Source organism: Toxotes jaculatrix, chromosome 22 (genome assembly GCF_017976425.1).
Source record: "Toxotes jaculatrix isolate fToxJac2 chromosome 22, fToxJac2.pri, whole genome shotgun sequence".
NCBI lineage: Eukaryota > Metazoa > Chordata > Actinopteri > Toxotidae > Toxotes > Toxotes jaculatrix.
The window spans coordinates 7,806,604-7,823,493 of record NC_054415.1 but is presented as its reverse complement, the minus strand read 5'-3'; the positions used below and the strand labels follow the sequence as shown (position 1 = coordinate 7,823,493).

Sequence of the window (16,890 nt, the reverse complement as noted above, 5' to 3'; positions counted from 1 at the left end):
GTTCATTATTATTTATTGTAAAATCTACTTAATTGTTGCCGGTTTCTGTCTGCCAGTATTTTTTTTTAATTATTATTTTTATTTATTTCTTTATAAGTGCAACCACTCTTTGCCAAATTTAGAAACGGATTTTCACATAATGGCTTGAATATCCTTGCTGCTTTAAAATAAATTTGACGCTCAGCACAGGGGCAATTAGTTGTCACACAATATATTTTCCAACTGTATTTTCCTTGGGTTGTGGTGCTCTAAATGCCGCTGACAACAAGAACAACACAAAACAAACGCATTTGAAATACAAGGTATATTTAATGGGAAATTCATTGACACAGACCCAAACTAAACCACAGCTGGCCCTGTTTGACCATGTAATTCTAAGCAGGCTATTAAATTAACTCAACATTGTGCTGTTACCTGTTCTTACAGATTGGCCTTAAAGCTATGGCATTAAAAATAAAAACAAAAAAAAAATTCAAATCATTTGAATTGAGCACTAACTAATCGTTCTGCCGTTGCTAACGGAAGCAAACACATCTGTTAACTGAAGTTCTAAGAAGTGCAAATGTGGATGATCACACTGATTTAAAAGAAAAAAATATGCTGTGGTTTCAGCTCATCAAAAGCAAATGTGTGATGCAGGAACAATGCACAGTATCTGCAGTGCATGAAGTTGAACCCAGCTCAACTTGTGCATAAATCTAACAAGATTTCAGCTGCATTTTCTAGAAGCACACAGGTATTTATATCACAGACAAAATATAAGTTCTTCTAGCACTTTTTTTTTTTGTGTCTTGTGTAGTTTGGGGTTGGCCAGAATACATTCTGCAGAAAAAGACAGTACTGTAGTGTGACATTAGCACCAGTCCTTGAAAATCATTAGTCTAAATAACTTTCTTATACTTTATTTTCTCTTTGATATTACAGCCCTCGAGAAGCGGTGTCCAGCTGTGTGTGAATATGAAGCTGCATCACACTGCCTGCAGTCTCCTGCCCAGCTTCACAGTGAAGGTTTGTCATTCAACTCTACACTCCTCCCTGTGCACAAACATTACCTACGTTTATATTTAAATTTAAGAGCGCTGGTTACTTAAGTAACTTCAGACCAGAGTCATTTACTCCAAGTGAGTTTAATTCTTGTTGCATCTCAACTATTTTTAATTCTGATTTGTTGATGTTCAGAAAGTCAGAAATAGAATTCTGGTCACATTTTGGTCAATTGATGAGTAAGTTTCCACAAACCCAAAGGCATGAACAAGCAGGCTTTTCTTTTCAGTGGTTTTTAACTCACTCCTCTGGTCTGGAACATTGCATCTGCCAGAAATTTGTCCTTGTCAGGGCTTAAAGGTGCAGACTACAAAAGCTTCTCAAATTAATGTGCACCAAAATACAAGTTATCACACACTGCAGAAAATGTTCTAAATGCAATTATTCTTCTTTGGGATTTCAAAAACAGCAATTTCTTTTTCCTGATACATGTGCTTATTTTTCAGTGTTAACATTAAGAGAATTGAAGTAGATTTTATTCATCTAAGTATTACGTTTTTTCAACTTTTCATACCACATTCACTGAGCTAATTTTTGCTTTTAAGAATTAAGAAAATGTTTTTTGTGTAAACTGAACAGATCTAATTGCTTTTGAGTGGAGTCACTTCTCGTCTACGCTGTAATGTTCACCAGTGACCATGTGATGGCAGGGTAAACACTCAGGATGTAAACAGTATTGAACATGTTTAATTTTCACTTGGGAAAAAGCTGCATACACATCACATACTTTAACTATTGAAGTCCATCTATATTTAATAAAAATGTTCTGCTCTTTGTTACAGACACAAATCTACGGTATCTCAGCGCACGATCGCTGCAGAGAGGATGGCCATCAGTCAAAGACGTCTCCTTCCTGTGAGGTTATGAGGCGAGACTCCCCATGATGCAAGGTGAAGAAGGATTCTGGTTTCAACCCCTTCTGTTCCAGGGCCTCTCTGAGACGAAGCGGTGGCTCCATGTAGTACTGGACAAAGGAGGGACCAGAGGGAAAGAAAAAAAAAAGGTGAGTATTAAAAACTTTTTAAACAGGTTCTCTTTTTATCTCAGTGCTACATGTTGTAGAGCAGAGGTGTCCAAACTGTTCCACAAAGGGCCATGTGGCTGCAGGTTTTTGTTCCAACCAGTCAAGAGCACACAGTTTGACCAATCAACTGTTTGAAGACTGAGATCAGTTGATTAAATGAGTCAAGTCTGGTGTGCTGCTGCTTGGTCTCCCTCCCCATCTATTTATATCATTACCTCATAGGCAAGCGCAAAGGTCCCCCAGTGAATGGCCACAGACTGTTTGGCCTGAAGGTCCTGGTGAATCTGAACTGCCTCCTCTGGATCCACATGCTGCCCCTGCATCACATCCCTGAAAAACAGAAATATTCTAATGTTATACGTCATAGTTAAAGGTGGTGTTGCACTGAACTATATTATCTTGAGATAATAGATTATAGAGGTGATTATACAGGTGTACTTAATAAAGTGGACACTGTGTGTGTGTGTATACATGTCTTTCTATGGCTGTGAGGACATTTTGGCCAGTTATCACAACTTTTAAAAAGCTGTTTTACAGTTAAGATGTGATTTCAGGTTCAGGGTAGAGTCAGGGACCAGGGAATGCATTATGTCAATGAGTGTCATCACACTTTATGTACAGGACCTGGGCAGGTACGCTCCGATGGGGATCGCTGCGAGGTCAAATGGTCCAAAGCGTCGTCCTATCTCCTGGAAGGAAGAGCAGTAGCCAGTATCACCAGCGAAGAAGAATCGATGGTCCGGACCCAAAACAGACCAGCTGCCCCATAAAGACTGAAAGACAGAGAGAGAGAAAGGACATGTTTTTATGGACTGAACCTGTTCTGAATTCAAACAATTTAAAACTGTTTAAATTACAAAAAAAGACTTCGAACTGTACAATCAATGTAATTGTCCAAATAAGCACCATTATTAAAGCTGCAGTCTACTCTGTGATTACAAATCATTCTAATCAATAATTACCTTGTTATCATCCAGAGCTGTGCGTTTGCTCCAGTGCTGCGATGGTGTACAGACAAATGTCACGTCGTCATGGCCCGGGACACAGTTCTCCTCCCACCAGTCCAGCTCCATCACATTCTCACAGCCCATTTTCACCAACCAGTCCATCAAACCCAGGGGCACGAACCTACAAACCACACGCTGGTCTTACTTAGTCTTACTATAAATGTGGCAGAGTGTGGATGCCAATCAAAACAGCAACTACCCATAAATTCACCACACGTACCAGCGTAGCTCCCCTCCAAAGCGTGTGTTCAGGCTGGCCACAGATCCAGAATCCAGATGGTCATAATGAGAATGACTGATGACGACAGCATCGATCCTGGGCAGCTGTTGGCAGGAGAAGACAAGAGAAAACAAAGGTAGGAAGGACTCAAATTAATTAATTGTGCTTGTTATTATTTTAATAAAAGGAATCTGCTGAAATAAGAAAAAATAAAAAGTACTCAACCTGTTCCACAGTGCAGGGAGGCCCTCTGTACCTTTTCGGCCCCATGAACTGGAAAGGCGAGGCCCTCTGGCTGAAGACTGGGTCTGTCAGAATATTCAGTCCGTCCATTTCCACCAGAACTGTGGCGTGACCCAGCCAGGTGACTCTCAGACCTGGACCAGTGTCAGAGAGGTCTGGGCTCTTGACAAAGTACGGTTCCATCACTGGGAGCTCGCTGTCCAGGGCCTGGAGGAAGAGGATGGACCAGCAACAGAAGGAGGTGGACAGAGGAAAGAAGGTAGAAACACAGGGTGTTTCAGTCGGATTCTGCTTTTGTTTACAGACTCTACGCTAAAAGCTTTTTGTATGACTTGAAGTTTAATTTCTCTATATATATTATTTATATGTGTAGCTTACAAGGCTACATCCTTACATACTGTATGTTTAAAGAAACTTCCTTTCAGTCATTGTAGTTTTGACCTGTGACCTCTCAGGTAGTTGATTAGTTTGCTGATTTTTCTAGGTTTTATACAACAACAACAAAACACTGTGCACTCTGTGCAAATAAGGGGTTAAAGAGTTTTCTATTGCTGGGTGAAAGCAGCCTTTGAAGCCTGTTAAGCCCCCACTGAGCTCAGAAAGGTTTCCAGTACTTGCTATAAATACTGTGGGCTGTGAGAGTCGACAAAAGGAAATGTTTCTACAAACAGAAGTGAGAAAGGAGAGCTCATAATGCGAATCACTACAAGGATAATACAAGTAAAATCTTAAATAGGCTTTGACAAATGTGTTCCATAACTTTTAAACAGGAAAATGTAACGTATTTAACTCAGCTCACTGTGAGCGATGGTTATATTTAAAACATGATGATAATGTAAAAAATTCCAATTTTTACATTATAAATAAATAAATCTGACACTAATCATGTAGTGATGCTCTATTGGAACTTGAATTATTTGTGATGTTATGTAACAAAGCCAAAAGTGTGGTCAATAGCAAACTAAAATTTTAGTCCAATAATTACCCACCTCTTTAGAAGTTGGTACATTGCTGTTATTTTTATCCAAAAACAAGAATCTGAGCAGCACTGAGTAGGAAGGGAACCGCCATGTGGACCAGGGGTTGGTCCAGCGGCCATGTTTGTCTCGACAGGACTTTGTCACTTCCTCCTGCAATCAAAAGTAAACAATGGCATTTTAGCCACCTTTTCAGCCATGTACTGCAAAGGAAGAGCGATTGTTATAGAAAGTAATTTGAAAAGTCAGATTAGAGTTTAGAGATTAAAAAATAATAATACAGTTGTTAAAGAACTGGAGAGAGAGTTTATGAAAATGAAAAAGATTTGAGGAGTAGTTGAGGTAAAGGAGGAAGAAGAAGAGCAAGTGTGTGTGTTTCAGGTAGTGAAGAAAGTTAAAGGAGACAGAAGGATGATGGAAGTTGAGCTTTTACCTCCAACCGATAGTCCAGACGGAAGCTCTTGCGGGAGGAGCGGGAGGAGCTGCTCTTCCTCGGGGTCTGAGGATCCACCTCTCCACCTTCAGCACCTCTCAGCACTCCACCATCCTGCAGTAGCAGTACAAACACACACAGTCAGTCATGGGGTCAATTTAATTTAATGTTACATAGATTAAAACTTGTATGTATAAAATCGGCACAGTTCCCCTTTAACAGGTATCACGTGTCCTAAACGGCAGTGACTTGGATCCTTTTCAAAGCAAACATTTGGACATGTCATTGTAGGAAAAGCAAAGATGTAATAATTAACTCTGATAACAGGTGAATTCTGGAATGGTTTACTGGGACACTTGATGGAACTGAGCTATCATTAGTCTGAGTAGTAACATTTGTACTTTTCCTGCTATGACAAGTCAAAATGTCTGCAGTTGAAAATGTCCATCTTCAGCCCTTGATAGCATCTTTTTGACCATATTTGGACAGTGGACAGCAGCAGATATCCCCAGTCAAAACAGGATTCTCCAAAATGAGTTTAGGAACTTGGTACTTCGCACCATTTAATCTGAAGTTGATGAGCAGGATGCATTACCTCCACCAAACCTTTTCGCTCCTCCAGTGCTGCTTTGCCTGAAGATGATGGCTTCTCCATGGGCACACCACCACACCTAGCGTGAAGACACACACACACACTTTTACAACATACTTAGAAGCTGCTTCACAGTCAGCACAACCACAGTTTTGGCCCTCAAAGTGCTTTTCTGGTGCAGCCAGGGCTCACATGTCTTGCTTAAAGGAACGCCAGACGCTGCTGAGGACTGGGATAGCATTACACATTCACACTAACAGCCAAGTCACAAGCGGGGTCCTTTCACTCACCGTAACTGCTACTGCAATGCTAACAGCACATTAAAGGGCTGACAGTTAAACCATAATAGTTTGCATATGAAACGGAAAGATGGAAATCAAACAGAGCAGGATCAGCTTCACTGTATTCAAACCAAACTGTTATCAGATGTGACATTTTAGTGCTTCCAGAGTGCACGAAATTCTGTGGCTGAAATTTGTTTTACCATGCTAGACGAGCTAATGTCTCAGCTGTAACATTACTTTTTATCTCTAACACACTGTTCTCAGGAAAGATTAAGACACGAGTTCCCTAGTTGCTGTGACACAAACAGTAGTGTTTTTACTCTTGTGTAATACTGATTAGGAAGTAACTATCATATTGATGTATGCAGGCAAGCAGGATACAAAAAATGCAAAGGAATTCCCTAAAAAAAAAGTTCCCATTAATTATCAAACCCAAGAGATAAGGACAGACTGTAATCGAACTCGAAAATTGTGGTGCAGTTTTAACAACTTTGAGCTGAGCCCTCCACTAAGCTGCAGGCCTGCTCTACAGCAGAGCTGACCCAGGGTTAAAAAAAAACAAACAAAAAAACACCACCACACATTTCTCCAATATGAATCCTGGGCTGAATGTGTGACTCAAGGGAATTATACCTTCTGCTGAAAGTTGAAATTTTTTTTTAAAAAAAGGCAATGTGACATTTCAGTTTAGGGAGGTAAGAGAAGAAATACCTACATTTACTAGACGCACAAACTGATGTTGGCACCTACACACTTTCCAAAGAAAATTTAATCACAGCCCTTCCTTATCCTGCCATTATCTACACTACAGCAATCACAGTGCAGTACACACCCTTACTAAGTACTATCCACTCGTGAATGACTCCTTCATACACTTAAACGTCATGAGAAAATGCACTAGGAAAAATGCATTGCTATCCCATATTGATTGAGGAGAGGGCTGTGATGGTGTCTTCATATGGATGAGGATTTTTTTTCTACACCAATGTATTGATGCAATAATACAACAATATCCAACTGTGCACTTGTCCCCTTTGGGGAACTCCATACATTACAGCTATGGCATCCTGATGATGCACTCAGCTTCATGAATGGACTTTAACTGCACACTACACACAGACACTGGGACAACAAAGGAGCTCTGTGGACAACAACCAAAACAAAGATCTATGTAGCGAGGCAGCGTGCCTGATGTGGTCATACAAACAACAAACACAGCCTCAAGTCAGACTCTCTCTCATCTCTGTAGTTAAGTTAAATTAGGGTTGTCCCGCAGCTCTTTAAAGAGAAACACACGACCCGATTATACACCACCTGTATAGGCAAAAAAATTAAAGATAATCACATTTATCCAGCACATATTCTCCTCCTGAAAACAGTTCACAGTAAGTCTAAAATGAAGCAAACAAATCAATGATAAAATTGCTATTATGATCTCTCTCTTACACACACAGGTCTGGGCAAGAATTAGTCTGGTCCCAGCAACACTGACTGTCAATTCAAATGATATACGAGTCTCAACTTACCTAACCTACTCTTCAACTATTTCCTCTTTAAAATGTGTTAACAGATATTGGCTCAGACAGGAAAGAAACCAGAAACAACGTTGACAGATAAACAGGCTGCAAACATATGCTATATTATTTACTTTTACATGATTAACTTCTTTTTTTTTTTTAATCAAATAAAAAGCAGGAAATGTAGTAACAAAGCAGCACATTTTAACAACAACAAAAAGTCTTGCCAAGCAAAATGTGTCCCTTGGGGAACAATAGTGATGGCATAAAACAGAGATTAAACTGCCACTGGGGGAACCATAAGGCCACCGCACACTCAATGTCGAGCACCACAAGCGTCGTGACATGCTACACATCATGCCAGCGATGACTATTTTCAGCCAACTCACCTGAAAAGTTGAAAGCAACAGAATACCACCGGTTGTTTTCTCATCGACCAGACATGTTCGGTGCATTTACGTTAGCCATATGCCGTTTCAGTGCGAGCTGGGCAACGTTAACAGTCGCTGTTACGGTTCGCAGAGCATTTCCAATGCAGTTTACATTACTGTAACGTATGTTTTAGTGCATATGTCGAGTGGAAACTTGAAAGCTGCAGTAAAAGCTGTCGGTATGATGTCTGTATAAAAAGGTAAGACGAGGAGTTGAAGTCCTGCAGCAGGACGGTGAGGAACATTAGTCGGTACCAGCTCTGACGTCGGTGAAAAACCCTCTGATCACGTGACCGCATGAGAAACTCCCGGTATGACTACAGGCACTTTTTTTTTCCCCCTTTCCTTTTTTTTTTTTTTTTTTTTTTTTTTTTTTAATTTAATCTTTATATATAACTGCAAACACACTACAATAGTCACAAAGGGTAAAATACAATATGCCTGAAATACAATATGCCTGTCGGCTGCAGGATTTTCGCCACCTACTGTTCTTTATTTATAATAATCTCGTGTATATATTGCCAGTTTTTACTAGTTTTACTGTTTTTGTATTTTGTGTACTGTTTTTTTTTGGTAACTTTCCTTTTTCTTTAGATTGTAAATACTATTTTTTGCACATTGTTCCTTATACTTGAATCACATTCACACTTCTGCACTTTATCCTTTTCTTTTCTCCTGTTTTTGCTTGTGAGCTGGTTAACAAGTGAATTTCCCTGCTGTGGGATCAATAAAGTGCTATCTTATCTTATGTCAGTTAAATTCTGTTGGGCAGGTTCACTTTCTGTGTCTGTGGCTTGTTGGCCCTTCTTGTCGCCTATGTTTGATGTCTTTTAATGAGCTTTTATTTGTTTTGAGGTCTTTATTATGTGTGTAAAAGTCCAAATAAACTCTGTTGTGTTGCCTCTTGATATTTCTTAACTGTTTTGAAGACACATTTCCCAATGAGGACTGTCGAATGGATTTGGCAGTTTTACTCTGCATGAACTGAAACAATGAGACATGCCTCATGAACCTTAAACACTAATAAAAGTGAAATCAAGTGAGCTCTTTCTACTGAGACCTCACTCTGTGTGTATGTGCGGAACAAAAGCATAACTGGAGATTTTGCTGAGTAATTGTGATGGGAAGGCCACAGGTGACACACACCTTTGAAAGAAATTCACTGTGGCCGTTTGAAGTAGGGAACTTTTGGTAAACTTCATATTGTGACATGGTTATAATGACCATGTTGGAAGACAATTGACAGAAGATTCACTGGTTGGCTTTGCTTTTGAACACACCTTATATGATATATATATGTATATGTATATTTGCATAATCCAGATTCAGACTGACCCATTGCACTATTGGTATTTGTGGGAAAAAAGTAGTTGTTCTGTTGGTTGTGTTGTTGTTCTGTAGTGCCTGAGAGCAAAGGAAAACTGAAGTCAAATTCCTTGTTTGTTTGCATAAATTCGGCCAATAAAACTGATTCTGATTGAAGTCTTTAATGCTTAAAGCCATGGAGTCAGACTGAAAGTGAACCCCTGGCAATTTGTGATCATTTCAAACACCTGTTCTGTGTTGGACCCAGATTCAAACGTTACTGCTGCTTTATGAGGGCAGTCACCGCAGGTCCCTCCTACCACTTAACCTATCAGTCCCGTCCAATCAGAGTCCAGTTTGAGCCGCGCCAAAAATCAGTCGCACCTGTCGCCCATTCGCTAATCAAACCCATGTGACCGAGGAGGAGAGGGCTCAGCCAATAGCAGGGCAGAATTTTATGTCAGGTGCGGCTGGCTCGAGTCTCCCGTGAAATACGGGAGGCGTCGGTAAAGTTTAGCTTTGTCCAAGCTCTTTTTCTGGTAAGTGGATCGAACTGAGCTCGTTATCTGTAGACAGAGGAAGCCTGTGTTCATGTTTAACAGGTTGTTATTGCCCTTTCTGGTGCACAGTGAAAGCTGTGGCTGAGAGCAGAGAGACGATTCAGGCCTAGTGGAGCTGGAACTTCGGCGTGGGCCAGAGACAGGCGGTTCACCTGTCCGGAGCACGCCAGAGGTAAAATGGCTGACGCGGAGGCCAGGTAAGGCCCACGCGGAACGTTTAAAATACAAAGCTTGAGTGGATTATTGATCAGAGGCTAACATGTTTGATTATGTGCCGGGTTTCCGCAGGACGGACTAAGGGATCCAGCGGAGCAGCCGCGACCGTTTGGGAAAGAGGCACCGCGCTTGGCTTCGCTCATCGGCTCTACACTTACGTGTGTGTGTGTGTGATCTGAGTGTTGGAGGTGCAGGCTTGCGTCTTTAGCTCGGTTGAGATGGACTTTGTAACCAGTACAGCCGCTTTGGAGTTAGGGACTGGCCAAGTGTTGGCAGGGCTTAGTTGTGGATGGATTCAGTGTGTGGAAGGCACTCGGGCCTGCTTATGTTTGGAGCGCGCGTTTGCTTTTGCTGGGCCGTTTCGTCGGTGTTGTCGGTCTGTGGAAGCATAAATGCAGTTGTGATCCGGACACAACTGTGTATATGTGGAAGCAGATAGTGTTGGCAGTACGGGTTGAGTTGCGTGTTGTGTTGTCGGTGTAGGGTGTGTGTTCAGCAGTGTGTGTTCCTGAGGTAGGCCATTAGCTGCACCTTGAAGTGTTGCAGAATGTTTAAAACTCCAGGTTTAATATCCAAAGCCTGTGTGTGTGCGCGTGTGTGTGTATGAGCTTTCTCTGCAGGAAGGATGAGCTGCTCCAGAGGATCATCAGAGGGTAAGAGAAAGCACATAAGCCAACATTGCTCAGTGTTTCTACATTTAAACATGTATTTGTCTGTGTGTGTTTAGCAGGTAGCTGCATCTGGCTGAGTGGGACTCTAGCTTGGATGAGGCCATGGCCAGTGTGGAGCACAGGTAGCCCCCCCTGCTGCATGTTGAATGGTAAGGTGTTTTAACTTCAGGGGTTTGACTTGCCTAGTACCTATGGTTAATGTTGAGTGTGTTTCTTTGTGTGTTGTGCAGGATGGAGGAGCTGCTGATCCAGAGAACCATATGCATATGTGTACACTCCCCAGCAGCCGTGTGTGTACTTCATAGGAGTGGAAGATCTGCGGGGGGGGGGGGGGGGACCTCAAGAACTCATCAATCACAGTGGTCACGTGCCTGTAGGCCTGCTGAAGCAGAGATGGAACACCTGTCAACGCTTCTCCTTCAAAAGATGGATACTGCATCGAGCATAACATCACTATTTATGCAGGATGGAGCTGATCAAGAGGATCATGAGAAGATGCATGTTAGCCTGTATTGCTCAATGTTTCTGCATTGAAGGACTCAGTTGTATTTTGCTGTTTGTTGGGTTTTTTTTTTTTCATATCTTGCAGGTTTTTTTTTTTGTCTGTGTTCCTTTGTGTCCAGCAGGTGGCTGCATCTGGCTGAGTGGGATGCTAGCTTGGATGAGGCTGTGAGCTGATCCAGAGGACCCTTTGAGACCAGGTGCATGAAGGCCACATTCTACAGTGTTTTTACCAGCATGCATGCATCCATGTCTGTGTGAGAATGTGTTTATTAAAATCAGAAAGAAGGAAGTTCCTGCTTTTGTCTTTAATGCACTTTACATGGGGCTTAGATCAGTTCTGGTGGGGGGGGGCACTGGGGTCTAACCAGGTTTGGAGTGTGCATTTGCCATTTTCAGGCTGTTGCATCAGTATGTGGAAGCACAATATGCAGTTGTGATCCGGACACCACTGTATATGTGTGGAAACCTATCAGCAGGTAGTGTTGGGAGCACAGGCTGTATTGTGTAGCTTAGTATTGTCAGGCTTAGTTGTGGGTATTTGTTACTATAGGGGTGGCACTGGGGTCAGTGTGGGTTTAGTGTGTGTGTGTGTGTGTGTGTCGTAGTTGGTGTTTGATGTATAAGCAAACTTAGGCATACATTAATGTCTCCTTGTTTCTTTCTCTGTGCGGCTGCTTCTGGCTGAGTGGAGATCCAACTTTGAGGCCATGGGCAATGTGGAGCTCAGGTAAAGCCCCTGCTGCAGCTGGAAGTGAAGCAAAATATTACAAGTTCAACCATTGACTTGATTAGTATCTAAAACCAATGGGTTTATGTTTTTCAGCAGGAGGGAGGAGCTGAGTGAGAGGACCATTTGAGAGCAGGTGAGCAAGAGCCACATTGTAGTCTTTCTACACTTATGCATGCACTAATTTTACATTGTGTGTGTGTGTGTCTTGTAGGTGTACGTGGGGTGGAGCCAGTGAAGGTGCTGCTTGTGAGGATAGAGCGACATCCTGTGGGAGTGAGGGACATACCATGGCAGTTGTGTGTTGTCAGAGCTCTTTGTGGTAAATGAATTAAAAAATAAATCAAGGTCCGTTTCAAAGATGGTTCATGTGCTGATGCTTCTTGGTTGTGTTTCTCTTGCAGGATGGCAGAGCTGATTTGGAGGGCCATGAGAGACCAGGTGAGACGTTGCCTGTTGGTTAACATTGTTTAGCGTTTCTACACATATGCATGCATTAATTTCTCTGTGTGGATGTGTGTGTGTGTATGAGCTTTCTCTGCAGGAAGGATGAGCTGCTCCAGAGGATCATCAGAGGGTAAGAGAAAGCACATAAGCCAACATTGCTCAGTGTTTCTACATTTAAACATGTATTTGTCTGTGTGTGTTTAACAGGTAGCTGCATCTGGCTGAGTGGGACTCCAGCTTGGATGAGGCCATGGCCAGTGTGGAGCACAGGTAGCCCCCCCTGCTGCATGTTGAATGGTAAGGTGTTTTAACTTCAAGGGTTTGACTTGCCTAGTACCTATGGTTAATGCTGAGTGTGTTTCTTTGTGTGTTGTGCAGGATGGAGGAGCTGCTGATCCAGAGAACCATGAGGATGCATGTTGGCCAACACTGCTCAGTGTTTCTACACTGAAGGATTCATTTGTGTACACTCCCCAGCAGCTGTGTGTGTACTTCATCGGAGTGGAAGACCTGTGGGGGAAAAAACCTCAAGAACTCATCAATCACAGTGGTCACATGACTGTAGGCCTGCTGAAGCAGCGATGTAACACCTGTCAACGCTTCTGCTTCAAAAGATGGATACTGCTTCGAGCATAACATCACTATTTATGCAGGATGGAGCTGATCAAGAGGACCATGAGAAGATGCATGTTAGCCTGTATTGCTCAATGTTTCTACATTGAAGGACTCAGTTGTATTTTGCTGTTTGTTGGGGGTTTTTTTTCATATCTTGCAGGTTTTTTTTTTTGTCTGTGTTCCTTTGTGTCCAGCAGGTGGCTGCATCTGGCTGAGTGGGATGCTAGCTTGGATGAGGCTGTGAGCTGATCCAGAGGACCCTTTGAGACCAGGTGCATGAAGGCCACATTCTACAGTGTTTTTACCAGCATGCATGCATCCATGTCTGAGTGTGAGAATGTGTTTTTATTAAAATCAGAAAGAAGTTCCTGCTTTTGTCTTTAATGCACTTTACATGGGGCTTAGATCAGTTCTGGGGGGGTGGGCACTGGGGTCTAACTAGGTTTGGAGTGTGCATTTGCCATTTTCAGGCTGTTGCATCACTATGTGGAAGCACAATATGCAGTTGTGATCCGGACACAACTGTATATGTGTGGAAGCCTATCAGCAGGTAGTGTTGGGAGCACAGGCTGTATTGTGTAGCTTAGTATTGTCAGGCTTAGTTGTGGGTATTTGTCACTATATGGATGGCACTGGGGTCAGTGTGGGTTTAGTGTGTGTGTGTGTGTGTGTGTGTCATAGTTGGTGTTTGATGTATAAGCAAACTTAGGCATGCATTAATGTCTCCTTGTTTCTTTCTCTGTGCGGCTGCTTCTGGCTGAGTGGAGATCCAACTTTGAGGCCATGGGCAATGTGGAGCTCAGGTAAGGCCCCTGCTGCAGCTGGAAGTGAAGCAAAATATTACAAGTTCAACCATTGACTTGATTAGTATCTAAAACCAATGGGTTTATGTTTTTCAGCAGGAGGGAGGAGCTGAGTGAGAGGACCATTTGAGAGCAGGTGAGCAAGAGCCACATTGTAGTCTTTCTACACGTATGCATGCACTAATTTTACACTTAGTGTGTGTGTGTGTCTTGTAGGTGTACGTGGGGTGGAGCCAGTGAAGGTGCTGCTTGTGAGGATAGAGCGACATCCTGTGGGAGTGAGGGACATACCATGGCAGTTGTGTGTTGTCAGAGCTCTTTGTGGTAAATGAATTAAAAAAAAATAAATCAAGGTCCGTTTCAAAGATGGTTCATGTGCTGATGCTTCTTGGTTGTGTTTCTCTTGCAGGATGGCAGAGCTGATTTGGAGGGCCATGAGAGACCAGGTGAGACGTTGCCTGTTGGTTAACATTGTTTAGCGTTTCTACACATATGCATGCATTAATTTCTCTGTGTGGATGTGTGTGTGTGTATGCATGAGCTTTCTCTGCAGGAAGGATGAGCTGCTCCAGAGGATCATCAGAGAGTAAGAGAAAGCACATAAGCCAACATTGCTCAGTGTTTCTACATTTAAACATGTATTTGTCTGTGTGTGTTTAGCAGGTAGCTGCATCTGGCTGAGTGGGACTCCAGCTTGGATGAGGCCATGGCCAGTGTGGAGCACAGGTAGCCCCTCCTGCTGTATGTGGAAGTGTTGTGAGATGTTCTAACTTCCAGTGTTTGACTTGCCTAGCACCTATGGCTAATGCTGAGTGTGTTTCTTTGTGTGTTGTGCAGGATGGAGGAGCTGCTGATCCAGAGAACCATGAGGATGCATGTTGGCCAACACTGCTCAGTGTTTCTACACTGAAAGATTCATTTGTGTACACTCCCCAGCAGCTGTGTGTGTACTGCATCGGAGTGGAAGACCTGCGGGGGGAAAAACACCTCAAGCACTCATCAACCAAACAGTGGTCACGTGACTGTAGGCCTGCTGAAGCAGCGATGAAACCACTGTCTCGCAGCGCTTCGGCTTCAAAAGATGGATACTGCATCGAGAACATCTCTAGTTGTACAGGATGGAGGAGCTGATCAAGAGGACCATGAGAAGATGCAACTTAGCCAATATTGCTCAATGTTTCTGCATTGATGGACTCAGTTATATCTTGCAGTGTTGTTGTTGGGTGTGTGTTGTTGTTGTTTTTTTTTCTGTTTTTTTTTGTGTTCCTTTGTGTCCAGCAGGTGGCTGCATCTGGCTGAGTGGGATGCTAGCTTGGATGAGGCTGTGAGCTGATCCAGAGGACCCTTTGAGACCAGGTGCATCAAGGCCACATTCTACAGTGTTTTTACTAGCATGCATGCATCCATGTCTGAGTGTGAGAATGTGTTTATTAAAATCAGAAAGAAGTTCCTGCTTTTGTCTTTAATGCACTTTACATGGGGCTTAGATCAGTTCTGGTGGGGGGGTGGGCACTGGGGTCTAACTAGGTTTGGAGTGTGCATTTGCCATTTTCAGGCTGTTGCATCAGTATGTGGAAGCACAATATGCAGTTGTGATCCGGACACCACTGTATATGTGTGGAAGCCTATCAGCAGGTAGTGTTGGGAGCACAGGCTGTATTGTGTAGCTTAGTATTGTCAGGCTTAGTTGTGGGTATTTGTTACTATATGGATGGCACTGGGGTCAGTGTGGGTTTAGTGTGTGTGTGTGTGTGTGTGTGTCATAGTTGGTGTTTGATGTATAAGCAAACTTAGGCATGCATTAATGTCTCCTTGTTTCTTTCTCTGTGCTTCTGGCTGAGTGGAGATCCAACTTTGAGGCCATGGGCAATGTGGAGCTCAGGTAAGGCCCCTGCTGCAGCTGGAAGTGAAGCAAAATATTACAAGTTCAACCATTGACTTGATTAGTATCTAAAACCAATGGGTTTATGTTTTTCAGCAGGAGGGAGGAGCTGAGTGAGAAGACCATTTGAGAGCAGGTGAGCAAGAGCCACATTGTAGTCTTTCTACATTTATGCATGCACTAATTTTACACTTTGTGTGTGTGTGTCTTGTAGGTGTATGTGGGGTGGAGCCAGTGAAGGTGCTGCTGGTGAGGAGAGAGCGCCATCCTGTGGGAGTGAGGGACATACTGTGGCAGTTGTGTGTTGTCAGAGCTCTTTGTGGTAAGTGGATTAAAAAAATAATAATAAAAACAATCAAAGGTGGTTTGTGTGCTGATGCTTTTTGGTTGTTTCTTTTGCAGGATGGCAGAGCTGATTTGGAGGGCCATGAGAGACCAGGTGAGACGTTGCCTGTTGGTTAACATTGTTTAGTGTTTCTACACATATGCATGCATTAATTTCTCTGTGTGGATGTGTGTGTGTGTGTCTGAGTGTGTGTGTGTCTGAGTGTGTCTGAGCGTTGGCAGTGCAGGCTTGTCTTCAACTCAGTTTAGATGAGCTTTGTTCTGTTTCCAGGTGCTGAGTATTGTCAGGGTTTAGTTGTGGATGGATTCAGTGCGTGTGAAAAGCATTGGGGTCGGTTTAGGTTTAGACTGTTTGTAGTTGTGTCAGTGTTGTCTGTAGGTGGAAGCATATATGCAGTTGTGATCCGGACACAACTGTGGATATGTGGAAGCCTATGGACAGATAGTGTTGGAAGTGCAGGCTGAAGTGTGTAGCTGAGTGTTGTCAGGCTTAGTTGTGGTTATTTGTCAGTGTAGGTTTAGTGTGTGTGTTAGATGTTAGTGGCTCTTGACGTAGAGGCTGTCAGTATTTGTGTATTGTTGATGGAGCTGTGTGGCTCGGTGGTTAGGTGCTGTACTTGGGCCTGTAGGTGTGAGTCTGTGTGTGGCTGTGTTTAACAGGTTGATGAAGTTTGGCATGAAGCTCATGGAGGAGGTCACAGTCAAAGGAGCTCAGGTAGGTCTCCTGCTGCATGTGGAGGTTTGCAAAATGTTTAAAAATGCAAAGTTAGATTTTCTTTCTTCCTGTGGCTCATGCTTAGTTTCTTTGTGCAGGATGGAGCAGCTGATCGAGAGGACAGTGAGAGACAAGGTGAGAGCAAACATGTTGGTCAACATTGCTCAGTCTTGTTTTTGTTTTTAAACATTTCAGGGTTCATTTGTGTCTCACTGTCTCCATTTCTGTGTTCAATTCAGGCAGTGTTGGATCAGAGGCAGTTGGTGTGTGTCCTGGGCCATGAAGAGGAAGAATTGTGAAGAGCTTTGTCTCTTTTTGGAGTGTGGAG

General features: G+C 42.9%; 1 protein-coding gene and 5 long non-coding RNA genes across 7 annotated transcripts; 5 read left to right on the top strand and 1 right to left on the bottom strand.

Annotated features, from left to right (window-relative positions):
• Positions 1–289: 289 nt before the first annotated feature.
• Positions 290–8,044, bottom strand: napepld (N-acyl phosphatidylethanolamine phospholipase D). The gene is made up of 10 exons (XM_041029788.1): positions 7,731–8,044; positions 5,544–5,619; positions 4,949–5,062; positions 4,528–4,668; positions 3,521–3,745; positions 3,296–3,399; positions 3,031–3,196; positions 2,693–2,841; positions 2,284–2,398; positions 290–2,008 (listed from the first exon to the last, which is right to left on the bottom strand). The coding sequence occupies exons 1-10, from the start codon at positions 7,772–7,774 to the stop codon at positions 1,877–1,879; spliced, it is 1,266 nt and encodes a 421-aa protein (XP_040885722.1). The 5' UTR covers positions 7,775–8,044; the 3' UTR covers positions 290–1,876.
• Positions 881–3,669, top strand: LOC121175910. The gene is made up of 4 exons (XR_005892822.1): positions 881–1,008; positions 1,827–2,047; positions 2,690–3,431; positions 3,532–3,669. It is a non-coding gene; the product is annotated as an uncharacterized LOC121175910 (long non-coding RNA).
• A 1,464-nt stretch (positions 8,045–9,508) lies between the features above and the next one.
• On the top strand, positions 9,509–10,408 carry LOC121176371. Its single transcript, XR_005892964.1, has 3 exons — positions 9,509–9,616; positions 9,707–9,834; positions 9,926–10,408. It is a non-coding gene; the product is annotated as an uncharacterized LOC121176371 (long non-coding RNA).
• A 42-nt stretch (positions 10,409–10,450) lies between these two features.
• On the top strand, positions 10,451–11,062 carry LOC121176168. Of its 2 annotated transcripts, none has more exons than XR_005892911.1 (3): positions 10,451–10,506; positions 10,581–10,673; positions 10,755–11,062. It is a non-coding gene; the product is annotated as an uncharacterized LOC121176168 (long non-coding RNA). The 2 variants fall into 2 exon arrangements; XR_005892912.1 differs by having other exon boundaries at positions 10,473–10,506; positions 10,584–10,673.
• A 1,211-nt stretch (positions 11,063–12,273) lies between these two features.
• LOC121176167 lies at positions 12,274–12,858 on the top strand. Its single transcript, XR_005892910.1, has 3 exons — positions 12,274–12,332; positions 12,410–12,499; positions 12,581–12,858. It is a non-coding gene; the product is annotated as an uncharacterized LOC121176167 (long non-coding RNA).
• A 3,680-nt stretch (positions 12,859–16,538) lies between these two features.
• On the top strand, positions 16,539–16,890 carry LOC121176169. The gene is made up of 3 exons (XR_005892913.1): positions 16,539–16,562; positions 16,661–16,697; positions 16,802–16,890. It is a non-coding gene; the product is annotated as an uncharacterized LOC121176169 (long non-coding RNA).